Source organism: Myotis yumanensis, unplaced genomic scaffold (assembly GCF_028538775.1).
Source record: "Myotis yumanensis isolate MYYU_CA2020_CCGP unplaced genomic scaffold, mMyoYum1.0.hap1 SCAF_16, whole genome shotgun sequence".
NCBI lineage: Eukaryota > Metazoa > Chordata > Mammalia > Chiroptera > Vespertilionidae > Myotis > Myotis yumanensis.
Genome location: NW_027223767.1, coordinates 19,781,670 through 19,799,545, shown reverse-complemented (window position 1 = coordinate 19,799,545; position 17,876 = coordinate 19,781,670). Strand labels below are relative to the sequence as shown.

Here is a 17,876-nt window from a genome sequence, read left to right as displayed (position 1 = left end):
CCTGGTTCTTCCTTCACTCGGGAGAGTGTAGCCCCCCTGGCTTTCTTCCCTTGGAGAGCTCAAGAGAACTTTGGACCTCAGATGGACCTTCCCCCACACGTCTGCCTTTGTTCTTTTATTCCCCCAGGGTGGTAATTGGGCCAGAGATGAGGTCAGGGATGAGGTCTGATCACCATCTTCCCAGAATCTCTTCAGAAACAACAGGCTTTGTTGTTATTGTCGTTAATGTTTCACATATTTTCAGAATTACTCAAATGCGTGATATTATTTCCTATTGCTTTTTATAATGTCAGTATCTAAAACACTCCCCTGTGTGTTGCATATGAAAATGGATGCTGACCTGCCCTATAGGATTTTAATGTGCAAGGAGATAAGACTGTTGAAAGTTAATAATCTTGGGGCAGTGATAGCAAAAAGATATTAAGATTCTTTTTTAAACGACGTCAAAGTAATCACATGGAAGAAACTGTACTCTACAATGACTTTTTTCCTTCTCTCAGTTGTTTAATGACCTTTATCACCTGGCTTAGAGATCCAGCATTATGTTGCATGTGTGTCATACAATCTGCTTGGATTGGTTCTCAAGTAGACTTGTCGAACATAATCTTTTCATAAATTGAGGTTGGGTTGTATAAATGTTTTGTGATATGTTACACTTTGGGTTCTATTTTTATGATTGTAATTGCCTACTTCCCCCTCAACAGGTTTTCCTGATTAAGGACATTGTAACTGGCCCTTTTTACAACCATTTTAAGAAGCTCTTGTAATATTTGATTTGTCTGTTACTGTCTTACGTTATTTATTACTTTGTGGGGGAAAAACACAGGAAATGGCTCACTTCCTTGCCCAAGAAGATCCCAGAGGATAGCAGTGGTGATGTAGTGGTCATTTAAAAATGGTCAGTAGGAAGGTGACTTGGGAAGTGATCTTTTATTTTCCAGCCCAGTGCTTTTCTTTTTCTTTTTTCCTTTTAATATATTTTTATTGATCTCAGAGAGGGAGAGATAGAAACACCAATGGTGAGAGGGAATCATTGAGTAGCTGCCTCCTGCATGCCTCACACTGGGGATCGAGCCACAACCCGGGCATGCGCCCTGACTGGGAATCAAACCATGACCTCTTGGTTCATAAGTCAACACTCAACCACTGAGCCGCACTGGCTGGGCCCTGCCCAGTGCTTTTCAAGATGATATTGTTCGCCTTAGTTTTCTGTTCACTTTTAAGGGTATGATAGACCCAAATAGGATAATCTTAAATGCCAATTTAAATCGCTTCTTTTGTTTTCTCCCTTGCAGCATTGCTATGGCAACAAAAGAAAATATGACTTCACAGAGAGGAATGTTGAAGTCAATTCAGAGCAAAATGAACACTTTGGCCAGTATCCTTTTTGAAACTTTGAAATCTGTGGGTCTTATAGGGGGGAAGTCTGAATGTGCTTTCCTCTCACACCCCAGCAAGTTGCCATCATCAGTAGCAGCAGAGACCGTCACTAATGACATAATATGAATGTCCCCTTCACTCCTGTTTCGTGAAAGTGCATATTGTTCAGTGCACTTTTGCATATTGCACAGAAAGTACGCCATTTCTAAAATATGGCACGCCAGAGGTTTATGATCATTAGATTGAGAAAAAAATTATAAATGTGAATTTTCAGTTCACAAAATTTTAGTTTTCAAAAGTTCTCATATCCATTTTAGAACTCCACAGTATACACTACTCTTACCTAAACATAAGTTACAAGCTTTTTCTTTTTCAGCTTGGAGAATAAATAGTCAGTGGCAGATGCTTAGAAGGGGAAAGAAGGAGACAGACATGCATGGATGAGTTGTAACTGCTTATAGAATATTTTCACTGTTACTTACGTACAAGCTGAACTCTAGGGTAGATTCACTGCTTGTTTGTAGTGACCTCTACCTTTTTAATTCTTTAGTTTCCGAAGTTAAATTAGTGTTACTGTTATCTCTGAGAAACCCAGTGGGGAAACTGATAAGCCTGCTACTTCTGAAACATTTTATTTACTCTCTAAGAAATCAAGCCTATCAAGGGATAAAGTTTCCTTCCCCAGTTACTAGGGGAAAGGACCGATATAATTTTCAAAAGTTTACTATCTTCTCATCTTGGATAATTCAAAGTCACTTTTAATTTGATACCTTAGTTGCCTAGGGAACATAACATTCTGAAGTGTATTGATGTTTTCCAGTGTTTTGTGAATTTTGTTCTAAAACCACACATCCCAAATCATATTTTATATAGAGCTATACATTTTACAGAATACTGTTCTATACGTTATCTCATTTTATCATTATCACAAATTACAATCATTCCAAAGGATGTGTGTTAATAAAACAAATAAAATGGGTATGAGTCAGGACTCCAGAGAGAGGTAGTAACGGAAACCAAATTAAGGCTGACTTAAGGGGGAAGAGGAGGGAATTAATTTATTCATATATGTGTGAAATTCAGGGGTGGAATTTGGCTTATGGCATGGCTGGATTCAGGGCCTCAGATTTTATTATCAAGAATCTGCCTTTCCTCCCTCTGTTCCCCCTACCTACTCCATCTGTTATTTCTATTTTCCTGTGTGTTACCCTCATGTTCAGGCAGGTTCTCCCCTCAGGGTGATAGAGATGACTGTAAGAGTCACCTCCTGCCGGTTCAAAATCCCCATGGAAACGGGTGTCTTTTCTGACCACTGTGGACAATGTCCCGAGAGGACCGTGGTTCCCCCAGCCTGAGTCCCCGCCTATTTGTAACCTGTCACTAGCCCTGGGAGGGAGTGTTCTTCCTGGCCCATCCTGAGGTTGTGTGTACACCTGGTGCTAGCGGACAAGGTCAGCTCCATCCTATCACACGGACTGAACTGTTTAATTATTATACAAGGGGAGAGGGGGAAGGGTCCCTAAAGGTAAACTGGACAGAAAGATGTCCACTATAGACAGGGTTGCCTAATTCCAACATTTCGATACTTTTTCAAAGGAGATTATTGATCCTGTTTTTACCAAGCAAGGAAAGATTGATTAAGCATTTGCTCTAAATTAGACTTGTACCTTATAAAAGTTTTTGCCTGTTACTTCATGCTTCCTGCCCATCTACATTTTAAGAATTATTTCTGCAGATTGTTCTTTCTTCATTATTTAATTAGAAAAACGCATTAAGCCCTGGCCAGTATGGTTCATTTGGTTGGAGCATTGTCCAATACACTGAAAGGTTGCAGGTTCGAGTCCCAGTCAGGGCACATACCTAGGTTGCAGGTTCTGTCCCCAGTTGGGGCACATAAAAAAGGTAAACCAATTGATGTTTCTCTCTCTCTCTCTCTCTCTCCCTCTCCCCCCGTCCGTCTCTGCCCCCCTCCTTCCAGCCCTCCTTTCATCTCTCTAAAAAAACAACATAAAACATTAATGCCTGTAGTATATAAACCTCTATTCTAGATGCACAGGGAAATTTAAGATTAGAAGAAAACATGGTCCTGATCATACACTATGTGGGACATTTAAGTATACAAATATAGTTTTTGCTGGGAGTCGTTTTGTTACAGGAGAATGCGGTGAGGATTCACCCGGAGTAGAGATTGTTCCCTCTCCCCTCTCTAGTGTCCTAGGTGATCTTGGTAGTGGTTTTCCTGACCTTGAGGTAATACCTCTACTAACAAAAGATGCACCCGCACCTTTTGCATTTGCCAGAAATGCAAAACAGTATAGGCTGTAATTTGTATAACATATAAACAAGAGTGTGAAGATATTTTAAAATACTAAGAAAAATACATTTGTAAATGCTATAAAACCTCTATGATTGAAAATTTCTTTTCTTTTTATATGTTCTGGAAATTGAACAACTAGAGCAATTGAACCCACTTTCCTACCATGTCCTACCTACTGATACAAAGTAAATTATAAAATTTTAATAACAGTGCCTGATTATGCAGATCCTAGAGTTAGTTCCCACCAATTGCCCAAATCCAGGGGAACTTACCACCCTGTGGGGAGAGGAAGGGCACACTTCAAATCCTCTGCAAAACTTTTTAGTCACCGTAGAGAAGGAATAGAAAGGGACGGAGAGAGGGTGTGTGTGTTTGTGTGTAGGAGGCGGGAGGGAGAGAGAAGGAATGGTGGGATGGAATGGGGGTGGTGGTGGGAGCTGCCTGTACATTTGCCTCCATGCCCAGTGGGGTTCCTCTGTTTCTGACCAACTTGACCTGAAGCCTGGCAGTAATCCCTTAATACATGTAGTTGTCATTATTATTTTCTTCTCCCCCTCTCTCTATTAATTTTTTTATTCTTATTTGTGTACTGCCGTGTACTAGGAGACTGGAATTTGTTTGGGCCCTGAGCATTTCCAGTTTGTGTGTTTGTTAAAAGCCGCAACTCCCTCAGTGTGATTCTCTTCCCATTACTTACTGTTTCTGAACTCTACTGATCTCTGTTTTTGTGATTTCTGTGACTTTTCACTAAAGAGGCTTCCAAATATGACCTTAATAAAGATTTCCCAAAGATCGTTTTCCTGCTGTGAACAGCCTGATCCAGCGAATCAACCTTAGGAAGCGGCGAGACTCACTCATCCTGGGTGGTGTTGTTGGTGTCTGTACCATCCTATTGCTGCTGTACGCTTTCCATTGATGAGACGCCTCCAGGGACTCTTGACAACTACCGCTTTCAGGCCCTGATCTGGAATAAGGAAAAGTGGGAAGGAGAAATGGACTGCCCTGATAATTAGCCTGACCAGCAGGATTCCTTCAGGGCTCAGTGCTGGACTCTGACGTGGTCAGGTTGAGCTGAAGCCACAGTTTTTCTAACACACTTCCTTCTGTTTGTAGTTTTTAAAAAAGGAAAAGTTTTCCGTTGCTTTTGTCTCCCCAGGGGGTAAGTAAACGAGTCAGAAAGAGAGTCTGCGCTTCAGTGATAGTGTCGGAGGCTGATGGCAAGCTAGGTCTCACAGCTGGACTCTTCAGAAAACCAGGTCTCTCTCTCTCCAAAGACTGCTTTCCTTTTAGCTGACGGATTGGGTTGTGAATAAAAATAGTTCTTGTCCTTTTATTTTACACTCATGATGAAAAGTCACAAGTCATTTTTAAGTCTGTGCTATAAACTTCTACTCTGTGTCCCCAACTCTTTTGGTATTCAAGGAAAATTCCATTTTTCACAGATTCTTTGAGATGCTGACAAGCCAACTTCAACAGAGTTGAGGTTGTCTTAAATGATAAACACTGCAAAACATTTTTCTTTTTTGTAATTCTCATCCAAGGATATGTTTTTATTGATTTTTTTTAATTTTAATTTTTTTGAGAATGAGGAAGGGGGAGGGGGGAAGAGAGAGAGAGAAACAGACAGACAGACAGATATCGATTGGTTGCCTCCCATATGTGCCCTGACCAGGAATCAAACCCGCAACCTCTTTTGATACACAGACAACGCTCCAACTGAGCCATTCGGCGGGGATGTTCTTTTTTTTACTCGTGTGCACATTGGGCTTAACTGTATTGCTGGAAAAGCATCAAGAATGACAAGCTTTTTTTAAGGAGCCAATTATTGTTTTGACTTTTAATTTCTTCCATTTGGGTTAATATTTGCTACTAGAAGAAAATGAAATCTTCGTTCTGCCAGGACAAAAGAAGCTAATAGCCAGTGTCTGTCAATGCCCCCAACTATTCCTCATGTCAGGATGAACACTGATGACTGAGTGAGGGGACTGCTCAGTTTTCAGTGACATCTACTGAACAAGCCACGTGTAAAAAGACATTGATCAAGGAGTCACCATTCAGATAATTCCATTTGTAAATGCTCCACGTTTTTGAGCAAAAGTTTTAAGAACTACCACCCGATATAACAAGAATTCTGTGTTCTGTGAAAATCTCTTTATTCCAAATCTTAAGCTTTTCCAAACATCCAGAGAACGGCGTCACTGTTGGATATACATGTGACAGAATCTCTATCTGCCCCTGACCTCTCTCATCCGCAGAGTGACAAAATCTTAAACCATCCACCAGAATTCTTAGGTTTAACCATTTCTGAGTTTCTGTAAATTCATTACTTTGTCTAACTGAACTACCACAAATAGTTTGAAGACTTCCAACATCTACATTCTCACCAAGGAGGAGGCTGGTTTTCACCATTGGAATTGATTATGGTATTTACAGTATTGGCTTCAGACTGTGCCACCAGAAATGAAAGGGTATTAGCATGCAGTTCCTAACTACATCATAAAGTGTCGATGGTGTGTGTCATTCTGATGAACTTGATGTACAGGCTGATGGGCCGACTAATCCATGGTCTGATACAGAGACTGAGAGGTTTTTCATTCTGGTGTCAGAGTTTTGTTATATTCTGGGTATGAAAGGCATTTGATATTTTTTTAACTATGGGGTTTATTTTTCTAAATATGGGTTGATTGATCAGTAGTTGATTGGGGATGCCCTTACAAGATAGTTTAAGTTTTCCCAATGCGAACCTTCCAGGGTCAGGGAAGGTCATTTATTAAATTCTCTGTTGGGAGAACAATGCTTTTCTCCCCTGACACTTTATTATCTTTGATTTTTTCAAAGGGCCTTGATTGGTGGTTGTACCTCAGCTAGAATTTATGGGACTTTGGTTGCTATATAGTTGGCATTTATAAAATCTGAAGTTTCATAAATAAAATTATTTATTTAATTATCCTACCAGTCTTTTTTACTGGTCTGATTATTTGGTGCATTCATCGAAGCTGATTGTGTGACAGGAAAACGAGAACCTGCGCTAATCTAGCTCGCTGCCACTGATGAGCCTTTCCATTGAGGTTCTGCTTAAACGAAGTAAGAGCATTGTGTTGGGTCTTTTCTTTACAAAGATAAACTAGTTCTTCCCAGGAAGTTGAGAAAGCGTGGTGTAGATGTTGCAGTCAGATAGGTCTGACCAACCTCCCAGTGCTGTAGCCCACAGTGAGGTGTCCGGGGCCAAACGTAGAGAGGTAGCAAGGACAGGGCCCATCCTTCCTCTGCGAGTCCTTTAGGACAGCGGTCGCCAACCATGATGTCCAAAAGGTTGGCGACCACTGCTTTAGGAGGCCTGGAGCAAGAAAAAGAAGTGTGCCATTGACAAGTAGAGGCTCAACATGGAGCCCAGGGTAGCTGGTTTAAGAACTCTCAGTTTCATGCCACTTAGCTTTTTTTTTTACCATCTTGGTTTTTCTCCTTTTTTGCCATTCTTACAGACCTGTTGGTAGGCCCAGGAGCCAACAGTAGGCCACTCTTAGAGAAAGTCAGAGCAGAAGGACTTTTCTATTTCTAGTTCCAAATGTTGCCTCTTAGAGGGAGCAGTCTCCCTCAGCTATTTATTGTCTTATATGATGATCTTTCCTTTGGGGATCTTTTTTGTAACCACTCAAAACTTTCCATTTCACTAGAAAGTATGAAAAACCATGGCAACATAAAGGCAGAAAATTCCAAAACATACACTTCTGAGACTGTTTTAATGTGTGCTGGTAACTTCAGTAAAAGTTAAAAAATCTCTTACTGAAGTAAAAGCCCAAATGTCCAAGTGCTTTAGTGTCTGTCCTGGTGTCTCTATTATTATTACTTTTAGATGCTGAAGGATTCCCTGTAACCTGCATTGGTCACCCTTTATTTGTCTCCTGTTAGAAAAGGGCTTTCCTTCTCCACTGTTCCTCTCTCCTTTCTACCAAAATTCGCTTTACAGAGAATGCCGTTTCCCACACTGCCCGGAATCAGATCAGGCAGGGGAGTGAAATCCTGAGATGAGACGGGTGACGGGAGGGGAGACATCATGAGACTTTTTGTACCTAGAATCAAATATCTTTACTTTAGTTCTTTCCTATTGGATGCTAAGTAAACCTGAATAGAGAAATGTACCTATTGAGCCTTTTGGCCTCTAAATAATTGAGGCACCTTGGACTTGCATTCCCACCGTTAACTTTCTGTTTCACTGTTAATAATCTCAACTTGGTGAAAGGACTTTAAAAAACTGGACTAGCCTTTGGTTTCTAATACCTTATGTTTGATCACCAATCAGATTGATTTCTTGGAAATTGAGTTCTCTAACTTGCAACATTAAGCTGATGAGTCTAAGTGGCCATGTCTAGTGTTGCACTAGATTTTGTGGCAAATGTAACTAAAGAACAAATGGATTCTACTCAGAAAATTAAAATGATTGCGTTCCATTCTCCTTTTGGGTTAGGGGTTATTTAGCTGGTCTCCAAAAAGATGCAGAGCTTTACATCATGGACTTTATAACCTAATCTTGTTACTCCTTTATAAATCTGCGAATCCTTCTCATAGGGGAAAGGAAAATGAGGAACAAGTGATTCTTAAGGATGTTAATTGGATAAGAAGCTGAGCCATGTCTTTCTCATTTTCTTTATACAGAAGGTCTCACTTTAGTATCAAAGTATTTGCATTTATTGCCATCCTATTAGCTCTTAGGGAGGGAAATCGATTCCAATCACACTTTACCATGATGGAAGATGTTTACTCTTGAAAAATGCCAATACAGATTTTTAAAAATCTATTCCAAATGCACTTTCTAATTTTTTTGCTTTTAAAATGGCTTCTTGGAACCAGTTTAATTGTATTTGTATTTAATTTTTGTTCTCATCTAAATGTGCATTTTCTGACTGTATAGAAGAAGCTTTGCTATGTAATTTAATAATAAACTAGAAATCTAAATGGTTGTGTCTATGGTTGTTTGTATTGGGATAGTACCATCAAGGCAGTTTGGGGCAGTGATTATGAAATCTTTGGTTTTGGTATTTCTCTCGATGCCCTGAAACCCAGGGTGCAGCATTACAGGTACTGAAATTCCATCACCGATTATTCCAGATCATCATAGGAATGTTCCACTAATGATTTAGCCCAGGAAGTGAAGGGGAATTCTCTTATCAAAATGAAACTTCAGAACATAGGTTGGGAATGGAAAATTTAAAATTTAACAAGAAAAATGTTTCCACCCTCCCTAAATAATGACTTCTTATCCTATAGATCAGAACTTGATTCTCCACCCCACCAGAGAATTTGAAAATTCCCCATTTCTCATTACCTCTCCAAATGTTATGTTTTCTGGGTCTTTTTTTTTTTTAAGTAACAGTATAATTGAGATATAATTCACATACCATAAAATTCGCCCTTTTAAAATGTACTGATAGGTTTTAGTATGTTAGTTGTGCAACCAGCACCACTATCTAACTCAGGACATTCTCATCACCCCAGAGTGAAACCCTCTGCCCATTAGCAGTGACTTTCCATCCCCCTCTTCATCCTTTTTATCTGACCACACTGAGCTTCCCTTCTCACCCACCCCAGCTTTTCCCTTCCACCCACTCCCAGGGCCTCTAAAGTGGGGTTCTTTTTATGGCTGCCCAGTTCTGTACGTGCACACCTCCACTTAGGCATGCGTAAAATCCAACCCCACATAGCGAGGCAGCCTTCTTGTTTTACAGGAAACAAGCCCAGAAGGATTAACTAATTTGCTCAAAATCAGAGTGAACAGTAAAGCAAGATTTTGAACCCCGAGGGCTCTTTAATGCCAACAGATCTTGTGATAGTTCCACAAAATATATTTTGAATCATGCCTATGATTAGGAGAGAAGCTATAAAAGAACCACCAATTTTGCCTGTTTAAAGGCAACACGTTTCGCCAAAACCGGTTTGGCTCAGTGGATAGAGCGTCGGCCTGCGGACTGAAAGGTCCCAGGTTCGATTCCGGTCAAGGGCATGTACCTGGGTTGCGGGCACATCCCCAGTAGGAGATGTGCAGGAGGCGGCTGATCGATGTTTCTCTCTCATCGATGTTTCTGACTCTCTATCTCTCTCCCTTCCTCTCTGTAAAAAATCAATAAAATATATTTAAAAAAATAAAAAATAAAAAAAAATAAAGGCAACACGTTTAGACTCTATTAAAAGCCCTGTAGCTTGATTATTTTCAAGGAAGGCTAACTACTAGCTAAATGCTTAATAAAAAGGTCTTGTTTGTGAAATCACTTTTTCTTTACAAGGACTAAGGCATTGATGTAGAAAATATTTTTCTAGTGGCGTTACTCTAAACCAGTGGTTCTCAACCTTCCTCATGCCGCGACTCTTTAATACAGTTCCTCATGTTGTGGTGACCCCCAATTTCATTGTTACAAATTGAACATAATTAAAGCATAGTGATTAATCACAAAAACAATATGTAATTATATATGTGTTTTCCGATGGTCTTAGGCAACCCCTGTGAAAGGGTCTTTCGACCCCCAAAGGGGTCGCCACCCACAGGTTGAGAACCGCTTCTCTAAACCAAACTTCCTGCCCAACTCTGTGCCTTCTAATTTAGAAACACAGAGGCCAGCACTGGCCGGGTAGCTCAGTTGGTCAGAACACCGTCCTGATACGCCAAGGTTTGTGGGTTTGTCGGTTTGATCCCCGGTCAGGGTACATACAAGAATCAACCAATGAATGCATACATAAGTGGAACAAATCAACAAATTCATGTGTCTCTCTCCCCTTCCTCTCTCTCTAAGATCAATTTTTTAAAAAGAAACCACCGAGGTCTCCCTGGAGATGGCAGACAAAGCACCTCAGCACAGATCCCCAGTCAGTGCCCCCACACTGGGGCAGTGGCACATGTCCCTTCCTGGTGGGATGGCCCTGACAGGCTGCCACTCCTGAACCGGGCCTTTCCTTTCCTTGGGAAAGTCTCTGAGGCTCTGCCCTGTCTGGTCTGACCTCAGAGCTGCTTAGAAGTAAAAACAGGTGAGCAGGGGGCTGGAGAATCTCACTGAAGGTAGTTGCTATGGGGCATTTTCTCTTGTTTGAAGCAAAAGCCGGGAGAAAAATATTTTCCTTCTGAAGATGCAGATCTGCTGGCTGGGTTGGACTCGAGAAGAATGAAGGCACTTTAGCCTGATGCCTTCCGCTCCACTCGGCCGCGCTTCCCCCCTTGGCAGAGCTGCTCGGCTCCCAAAGCTCTTTATTACTTACTCCTCGGTAGGCGCTTAAAAGCTAAGATGATTGGGTGCTGAAAGCCTGTAACTTTCTGCTTAGAGGAATCCCAGAGGTCACAGTGTTCTTTCTCCTCACCCTTGTAACATTACCTCCTCATTTGTGACCCTGATCATCTTCCCTCCTTTGAGATACAAAGCTCTTAAGAAAGTCACTTTCTCCTAATGAGTATATATCTTTCAGATACTTTCAAACAGCCAATTGGTCTTTTACTGATGAAATTGCTTCCAGCTTCAGGGGGAGCAGGCAAAAATAGTCGGTAGCTACTTGTAACTCAGTGCCAAAATGTATGGTTTAAATATACTCATTTAGAGTGACAAGTTATCTCTAAAAGAATGTGTCACTTAACTCTTACAGTTCTCTCTCTGGTCATGGGTAATATGCTGAGGCTATGGCATTGAGTGGCTTTCAGGCTGGACTAAGTCCTCAGTCCTCTCCATTTCCTTCTCCGGTCCAACATCACTTGTGCCTCGTGCTGAGGCCCTGTTGTTCATCACTCAACTTGCATGTAACCGCCACCCTCTGAGCTGGGTGCCCTGCCTCTCATCTAACCCTCTCACCCCGCTCTGCACAAAGCTGTGTAGTTTATCTTCCTAAACCACTTCCAACCTCTCATTGCTCTGTTCAAGAATGTTTGGCAGCTCCCTGTCATCTGTGCCAGCGTGTTATCATGAGTTAACATAACTGGAAGGTACAGCCAGCATTTTGCTTCATTCAAACATACAACACACAGAGAAATAACAAAGTCCTGTTCACTTAGTGAGGTGGTATTGTCCTTTTACAGATAGGAGCCGAACCCAAGAGCTCAGAGTACAAAGGTCCTTGAATAACATAGTTTTGTTCAATGTCACTTCGTTATAACGTTGATAGATGCTATAGCAACTTAACTTATATACTAGTATATTATATTTTTAATTGATTTCAAAGAAAGAAAGGGAGAGGGAAAAAGAGATAGAAACATCGATAATGAGAGGGAATTATAGATTGGCTGCCTCCCACATGCCCCATTCTGGGGATCCAGCCCACAACCCAGGCATGTGCCCTGACCAGGAATCAAACCGTGACCTCCTGGTTCATGGGTCAGTGCTCAACCACTGAGCCACACCAGCTGGGTCTTAACTCTTCTTTTTTTTTTTTCATCAATTAGCCTGTGGTAAAATTGATTTCATTATACATCACTTGTTAAAGTCACAACCTATATCAACGTTGTGAGGACTAACTGCTCCAGATAACTACCAGCTGCCCTTCGCCTAACCAGTCTGCTCATCCCTCGTGAACTATAATCAGCAGTGAAAAGAATGGAGTCCAAAGTCCTATATTCTGACCCTGGGTCTGATACTTTTAGGCCGTGGGCAATCATGAACTCGCTCTCTGCGTTCAGTTTTCTCACCTGCAAAATGGACTCTAGCAACTTTATGCAGGCGTAAAAATCAAGTCAAATAAAAGGTTACACTGGTACATAATTCCTCAGAATGTTCTCAACAAGGACTGTGGAGGCCCCGGAGAGCCAGGGCGTGTTCTGTTCATCTTTATATCGTGTGTATGAGCTTTGTACCAGAACCGTCACCTAACTCTTTTTCTAAATCCAATTGAGTCTGACTCAGAGCCCCCATCCTTTGGGGAGATGAAATGTTTTGGAACCACATAGAGGTGGTGGTCGCACAATGAACGTACTAAATGCCACTGAATCGTAACCTTTTAAATACTTAATTTTATGTTATGTGAAATTCGCCTCAATTGTTTAGAAAAAGGGACTCCTTGCATGGCCTTTCCTCTGGGAAGACTTCCTGACCTGCCCCTCCTCAGAATGTCCTATTTTCCTCCCAAGCTCCCACCACCCCATCAATGAACAATGTTTTCATTGATTTTAGAGAGAAAGGAAGGGAGAGGGAGAGGGAGATATTATGGGTTGTTTATTTTCCATGTAGAACATCAGTGAAAGATATTAAGAAGATGGCGTGAGCATTTGCCTCTGGGAATGAACAAACTGGAAGTTATAGATGAAAAGCACTCTTAATTTCTCACCCTGCATATACTGCATTTTTTAATTGTTGACATTATACTTTTTAAAAGAGAAACAGGCTGCTTTGAAAAATGTCAGTATAAAAACATGTATTTAATGGGTGGATGGAGACTGTTCTGTTTAGCCAACGGCACTTCGGCATCTCCGCACTGTTGGGAACTGGGAGCGCTGGCCCATTAGTGGAACCGGAGCATTTTACATCGCACCCCATTGAATCATTTATGGTCGCGCACGAGTGGCCATGTTGACGTCTGGGCTGCGGCTGTCCTAAGACCCCATCATACAGGACGTGGTATTTCTGTTTAAGTGAATACGGTTCCAGCTTTTTCATTCCCTCCCTCTTCCCTGCTGAAGGTGTCCTATGGGAAGAGAACCCAAGAGCGGCTCTCCCAGCTTGTCCGTGATTAAAAATGCAGTAAAGTTTCCTTCTGCGGCCTGCTCTCTGCTTCCAGCCCTGCTTCCCACCTGGGACATGACTTAGGTGTGTAGGTGTGTGGCAGAGCCTGGTAGGTAAGTGCCTCATCCAAGTTCATGTCCTTTTAGTGGTGAATTAACAAGAAATGCTTTATCTCCTAAGACCTCTCTGTGACTCTATTCTGGTTGTGCTCTTTGAGCCAACCCACTAATCAGCTCATAAAAATTTCACATAAACTAAAATTTATTTCCTAGACTGGGCTTGGTTCTATCTCGTTAATATTTAAGTCCAAGGAAATATGGGCATTTACCTTAAAGAAGGTCTTTATTGCAGGGAAAGACCTCTCTATTGTTGTCATTGACTATTCTATGATATCTCATTTCAGCCCACACCTCTCTGTTCCCTTCTGTTGAAAGTGGCAAATTCTTATGGATCAAGGTTTTCTCATGTAGTGCAGCACACACAGCTTCCCATGCCATTGAATTTTCATGTGCAGCGTACTTTGCAATGGCTACATTGAATTTCACTATGCAGACACCCGGCTCCTGACTGTTTAATTATACAGTATAACACCCTATTTTCAAACTATACAGTGGTTTCCAATTTTTATCCCATTATAAGCAACACTTGATTTTCCTTTTTTAAAATCCTCAAAGCAGGATACATTCTGCCAATTCCCAGACTACTGTTATGTCTGAAGCCTCTTGGTCTCAGCCTCTCTCTCTCTCTCTCTCTCTCTCTCTCTCTATATATATATATATATATATATATATATATCTGTGTGTGTGTGTGTTTGTTTTTGAATTGAGCCCAGTTGAGCTCCCCAATTTGCCATGAGGAATGTCTAGGCAATTTCTCATAAATGTAATAAGAAGGGAGCCCAAGAAGGATGATGCTAGAGTGGAGAGAGTAGCACCCATTTGGAGGGGGCCAGGAATAGTTTTCATGGGAGCAGAGATGAGGTGGGAAACTAAATGGCTTCCCTGAAAGGTCCCTTTAACACTCTCAGTCTCATGGTTCCCCAGTGCTGCCTATTCTTTGGGACACTCCACCTCCTGTTTGTTGATTTATTACTGTGGTCATTCTCAATCCTTGTTGCATATTAGAGTCACCTGGGAAAGAAGGGTTTAAAAATGTATGTATACCAGGTCTACCCACAAGAAGTTTTGATCCAAGTGGACTGGGGTTGAGCCCAGACATAAAAATTTGTTTTTATTGATGAGAGAGAGAGAGAGAGAGAGAGAGAGAGAGAGAGAGAGAACATCTACCTGTTATTCCACCGATTTATGCATTCATTGGGTGCTCCTTGTATGTGCCCTGACAGGGAATGGAACCCACAACCTTGGTGCACTGAGTTGATGCTCTAACCAACTGAGCTACCCAGCCAGGGCCGGAATTTGTTGTAAAGTTCTCAGGTGATTCCAGCTTGCAGTCAAGGCTGAGAACCTCTGCTTTGTGGCTTCCTACCCTCCGGCGGGGCCTGAGTCGCTGGCCTTGGTGCTGAATCCCATCAGGCCACCGTTTGTTTTCAGGGTGCCCCCCACTTCCCACTGGGCTCTGCCAAAGCCACAAGCAGCTGTTTCAAAAATGCTGATGCATGGAGGGAGCACATCCCGGCTCACACTGAGTGATTAGGCTGGAAGATCAGCATTTCACTGCAGCTGCGTCCACCTCCCGAGACAGCCAATTAGCTGCAGAAACAGGAGCCACTGTCTAAAGGAGCTCTTCCAGGGCTGAGCTTTTAATGCCCAAAAGAACATTGTGTAGCAAAACAACACTACATCCACATCACGCAAAGCCTCTTGCTTTGGGTCACAGTATTTGGTTCCTGGAGGAGAGAGCTTCGCCGCGGGCCTGGGACTGGGTAGCATGTAGAAGAGGGAGGAGCCTGGCATCCTGGGGGTGCAGCCAGCTCTGGAGGAAGGGGCATTAGAGTAGAGGTGTGGTTTGAATCTCATTCCTACGTTTGCCTAGCAGCGTGACTTTACCTGAATCCAGCTAATGGTCAATTCCTTCTCTATAAAACGGCGATAAAGATGGCTACCATAATTACGCTGTAATTATGTTGTCATTGTGTGAAGTCATGCTCGTAAGTATATCAACAAAGTCAGGGAGGCATGGCTAACTGCTAGAAGAGAGATTTGTGTGTTTGTGCTGATGGTCAGGAACAATGCTTCCTCTTATGCCTCCTTAGTCCTCTCTCCTGCTGATGTGAGGGAGGAGAGAACTCCAGGGCTTGCTGGCAGCCACAGCAACTGTGATAAGGGCAGGTAGGGGGCAATGTGAGCTGCGTTCTGTGTGGTGCCAGGGGGCAGGCAGGCGGAGCCCAGAGTCGGTAGCTGAACAAGCCCTGCGGGTGATTCTGATGAACACCAAGGTCTGAAGCCCCTGCTTTGGAGTACTCCATTGCATGAATATCTACATTCTCCGTAGCCATTCTATTGTAGACGGGTAGTTTTTATTTTAAGTTTGGAACTGTTACAGATTGTGCTGTTCTGAACAATCTTGAATATGGGTTTTGGGGACATGCGTGTATGCTTTTCTGTTGGTTACATATCTCTAGGAGTAGGATTTTTGGGTTATAGCTTATGCATGTATTAGCGGTAGTAGACATCAACAGTTTTCCAAAATAATGGTACCAATTTCCATTCCTATCAGCAGCGTATTTCAGACCCTCTACATCTTCACCAATATGTGGGGTTACCAACCTGAATTTGCATTCTCCTGGTGACTAATGTCTTTATATGAGTGTTTTTATATGCTCAATCTCTATTAGAATGTTCTTTATATAGTACCCCTCAAGTTTTTGCACGTGTATTAATTGATTTTCTTTCAGTTAATTTTGCCATTATAGAATAGATATATTGCAAATATACCCTGCCCAGTGGGGATGTGTCTCTCTCACATCAATGTTTCTCCTCTCTCTCTCTCTCTCCCTCCCTCCCTCCCTCCCTTCCACTCTCTCTAAAAATCGATGGAAAAATATCCTCCAGTGAGGATTAACAACAACAAAGAATGAGACTGAAGTGTTTGGTGAAAATGAAAATCTACCATTTACTGTCTTTAATTCACCTGTGCTCCGCCTGTCTGCCCTCTGTCAGCCATCTGTAAAGGGGGTGCCTTTTCCACATCTGTTTGCTCTCTAATCACATGACCGTGTCCCCAGATGGGGGTTTTCTTAATTTCTGCATCATCGAATCCCTGAGCAGGGAGAAGGCTTAAGGGAGGTGGTTTTCCTTCCCTGCAGGACCCCTTATCCCCCGAGAATGAACCTCCAGAGCTCAGACCCCCACCTCGCCGCACCCCTGACCTGCCCTTTTTGAGGGGGGCATGATAGGGAGAGGGCTCTCTGGGGAGTACAGCCTGCTGGGGCAGGGTTCCTCAAGGAGGCTCCTTGGGCAGGTGGGACTTTGTCCTTGTGGATGGGCCAATCAGGGCGCTCACCAGGGCCAGGACTGAGCCAGAGGACTCTTAGAAACAGACTCCCCAGGAACGGGAGAACCCTAAGGCTGCTCATTAAAACGATGGTTTGGCCTGCGAAGTTAAATAGCTCTGGCCGGGTAAATGCTGATGGCTGTAGGGACCAGAAGACTGACAGCTGGGAAAGGGCCCGATTTGGAGGACAGAAAAACTTGCACTGGGTTTTGAGCTAGAAGCTGACAGAGCTCCTTGTGGACTCACGTTGTAAACAGTTGCTTGAGGGAGACAGTGAATTGCAATGGTCATCTCAAAAGCACGCGGAGATAGTTCTAGTTTTGAAATAACAAAGACCCAGAGGTGAGCTCATTTATTTTAATTAAAAGTGCGACTGATATTTGATTTCATGTGAAGTGATGACTATATCCAATTGGTGAACTAGTACCATCTCCTGTCTTATTTTTTCACAATTATCTAAAAAATGTTTTATAAACATCGAGCTGTGCATTTTGGATGGATTAAGGTGAACTCACATTAAACCAATCTGACAGCGAGAGAACCTTTGTCTTCTGCATTGACAAGAACAAAGGGTCACCCCATTTTACATCCCCACAAGACCTTTGCCTCAGTTAATCAGCTAACGAAGCCTCTTTGTTACATTCAGCCTTGTGAAACCCATTTTCCTATCCGTACAGATCAAGGCTTTTGATAGAACAGTGTCAAATGAAAAGAGCATTTAGGATTTTATATTATGTTATTACTAGAGGCCCAGTGCATGAAAATCGTGCACTGGTAGGGTCCCTAGCCGCTGCTGGCTGTCGGCCAGGGCCTCCCTCCCTTCCCCCGGCTGACCTGCCCCCTGGTCAAACTCCTGGAAGAACTCCCAAAGGGACAATTTGCATACTATGCTTTTATTATATAGGAAATCTGCAATTCCAGGTCTAACTCCATTGCTGATCATCTGTGAGACCTTGGGCACATTCAAGTAACCTCTCAGCTTTCCGTACAAACCACCCCGAAGATGAGCTGTAGTCCCGCACAGGGCCTGGCACAGAGCTGCT

At 42.5% G+C, this 17,876-nt stretch overlaps 1 protein-coding gene across 4 annotated transcripts in view; it reads left to right on the top strand.

Moving 5' to 3' along the window:
* Positions 1-8,654, top strand: part of GOSR1 (golgi SNAP receptor complex member 1) — a 39,501-nt gene extending 30,847 nt beyond the window's left edge. For all 4 annotated transcript variants that reach the window (XM_070395048.1, XM_070395046.1, XM_070395047.1 and 1 more), the window contains 2 exons: positions 1,296-1,378; positions 4,489-8,654. In XM_070395048.1, coding sequence (XP_070251149.1) covers positions 1,296-1,378; positions 4,489-4,613 — 208 coding nt within the window. In that variant the 3' untranslated portion in view covers positions 4,614-8,654. The remainder of the gene's footprint in view (positions 1-1,295; positions 1,379-4,488) is intronic.
* The last annotated feature ends 9,222 nt before the right edge of the window (positions 8,655-17,876 follow it).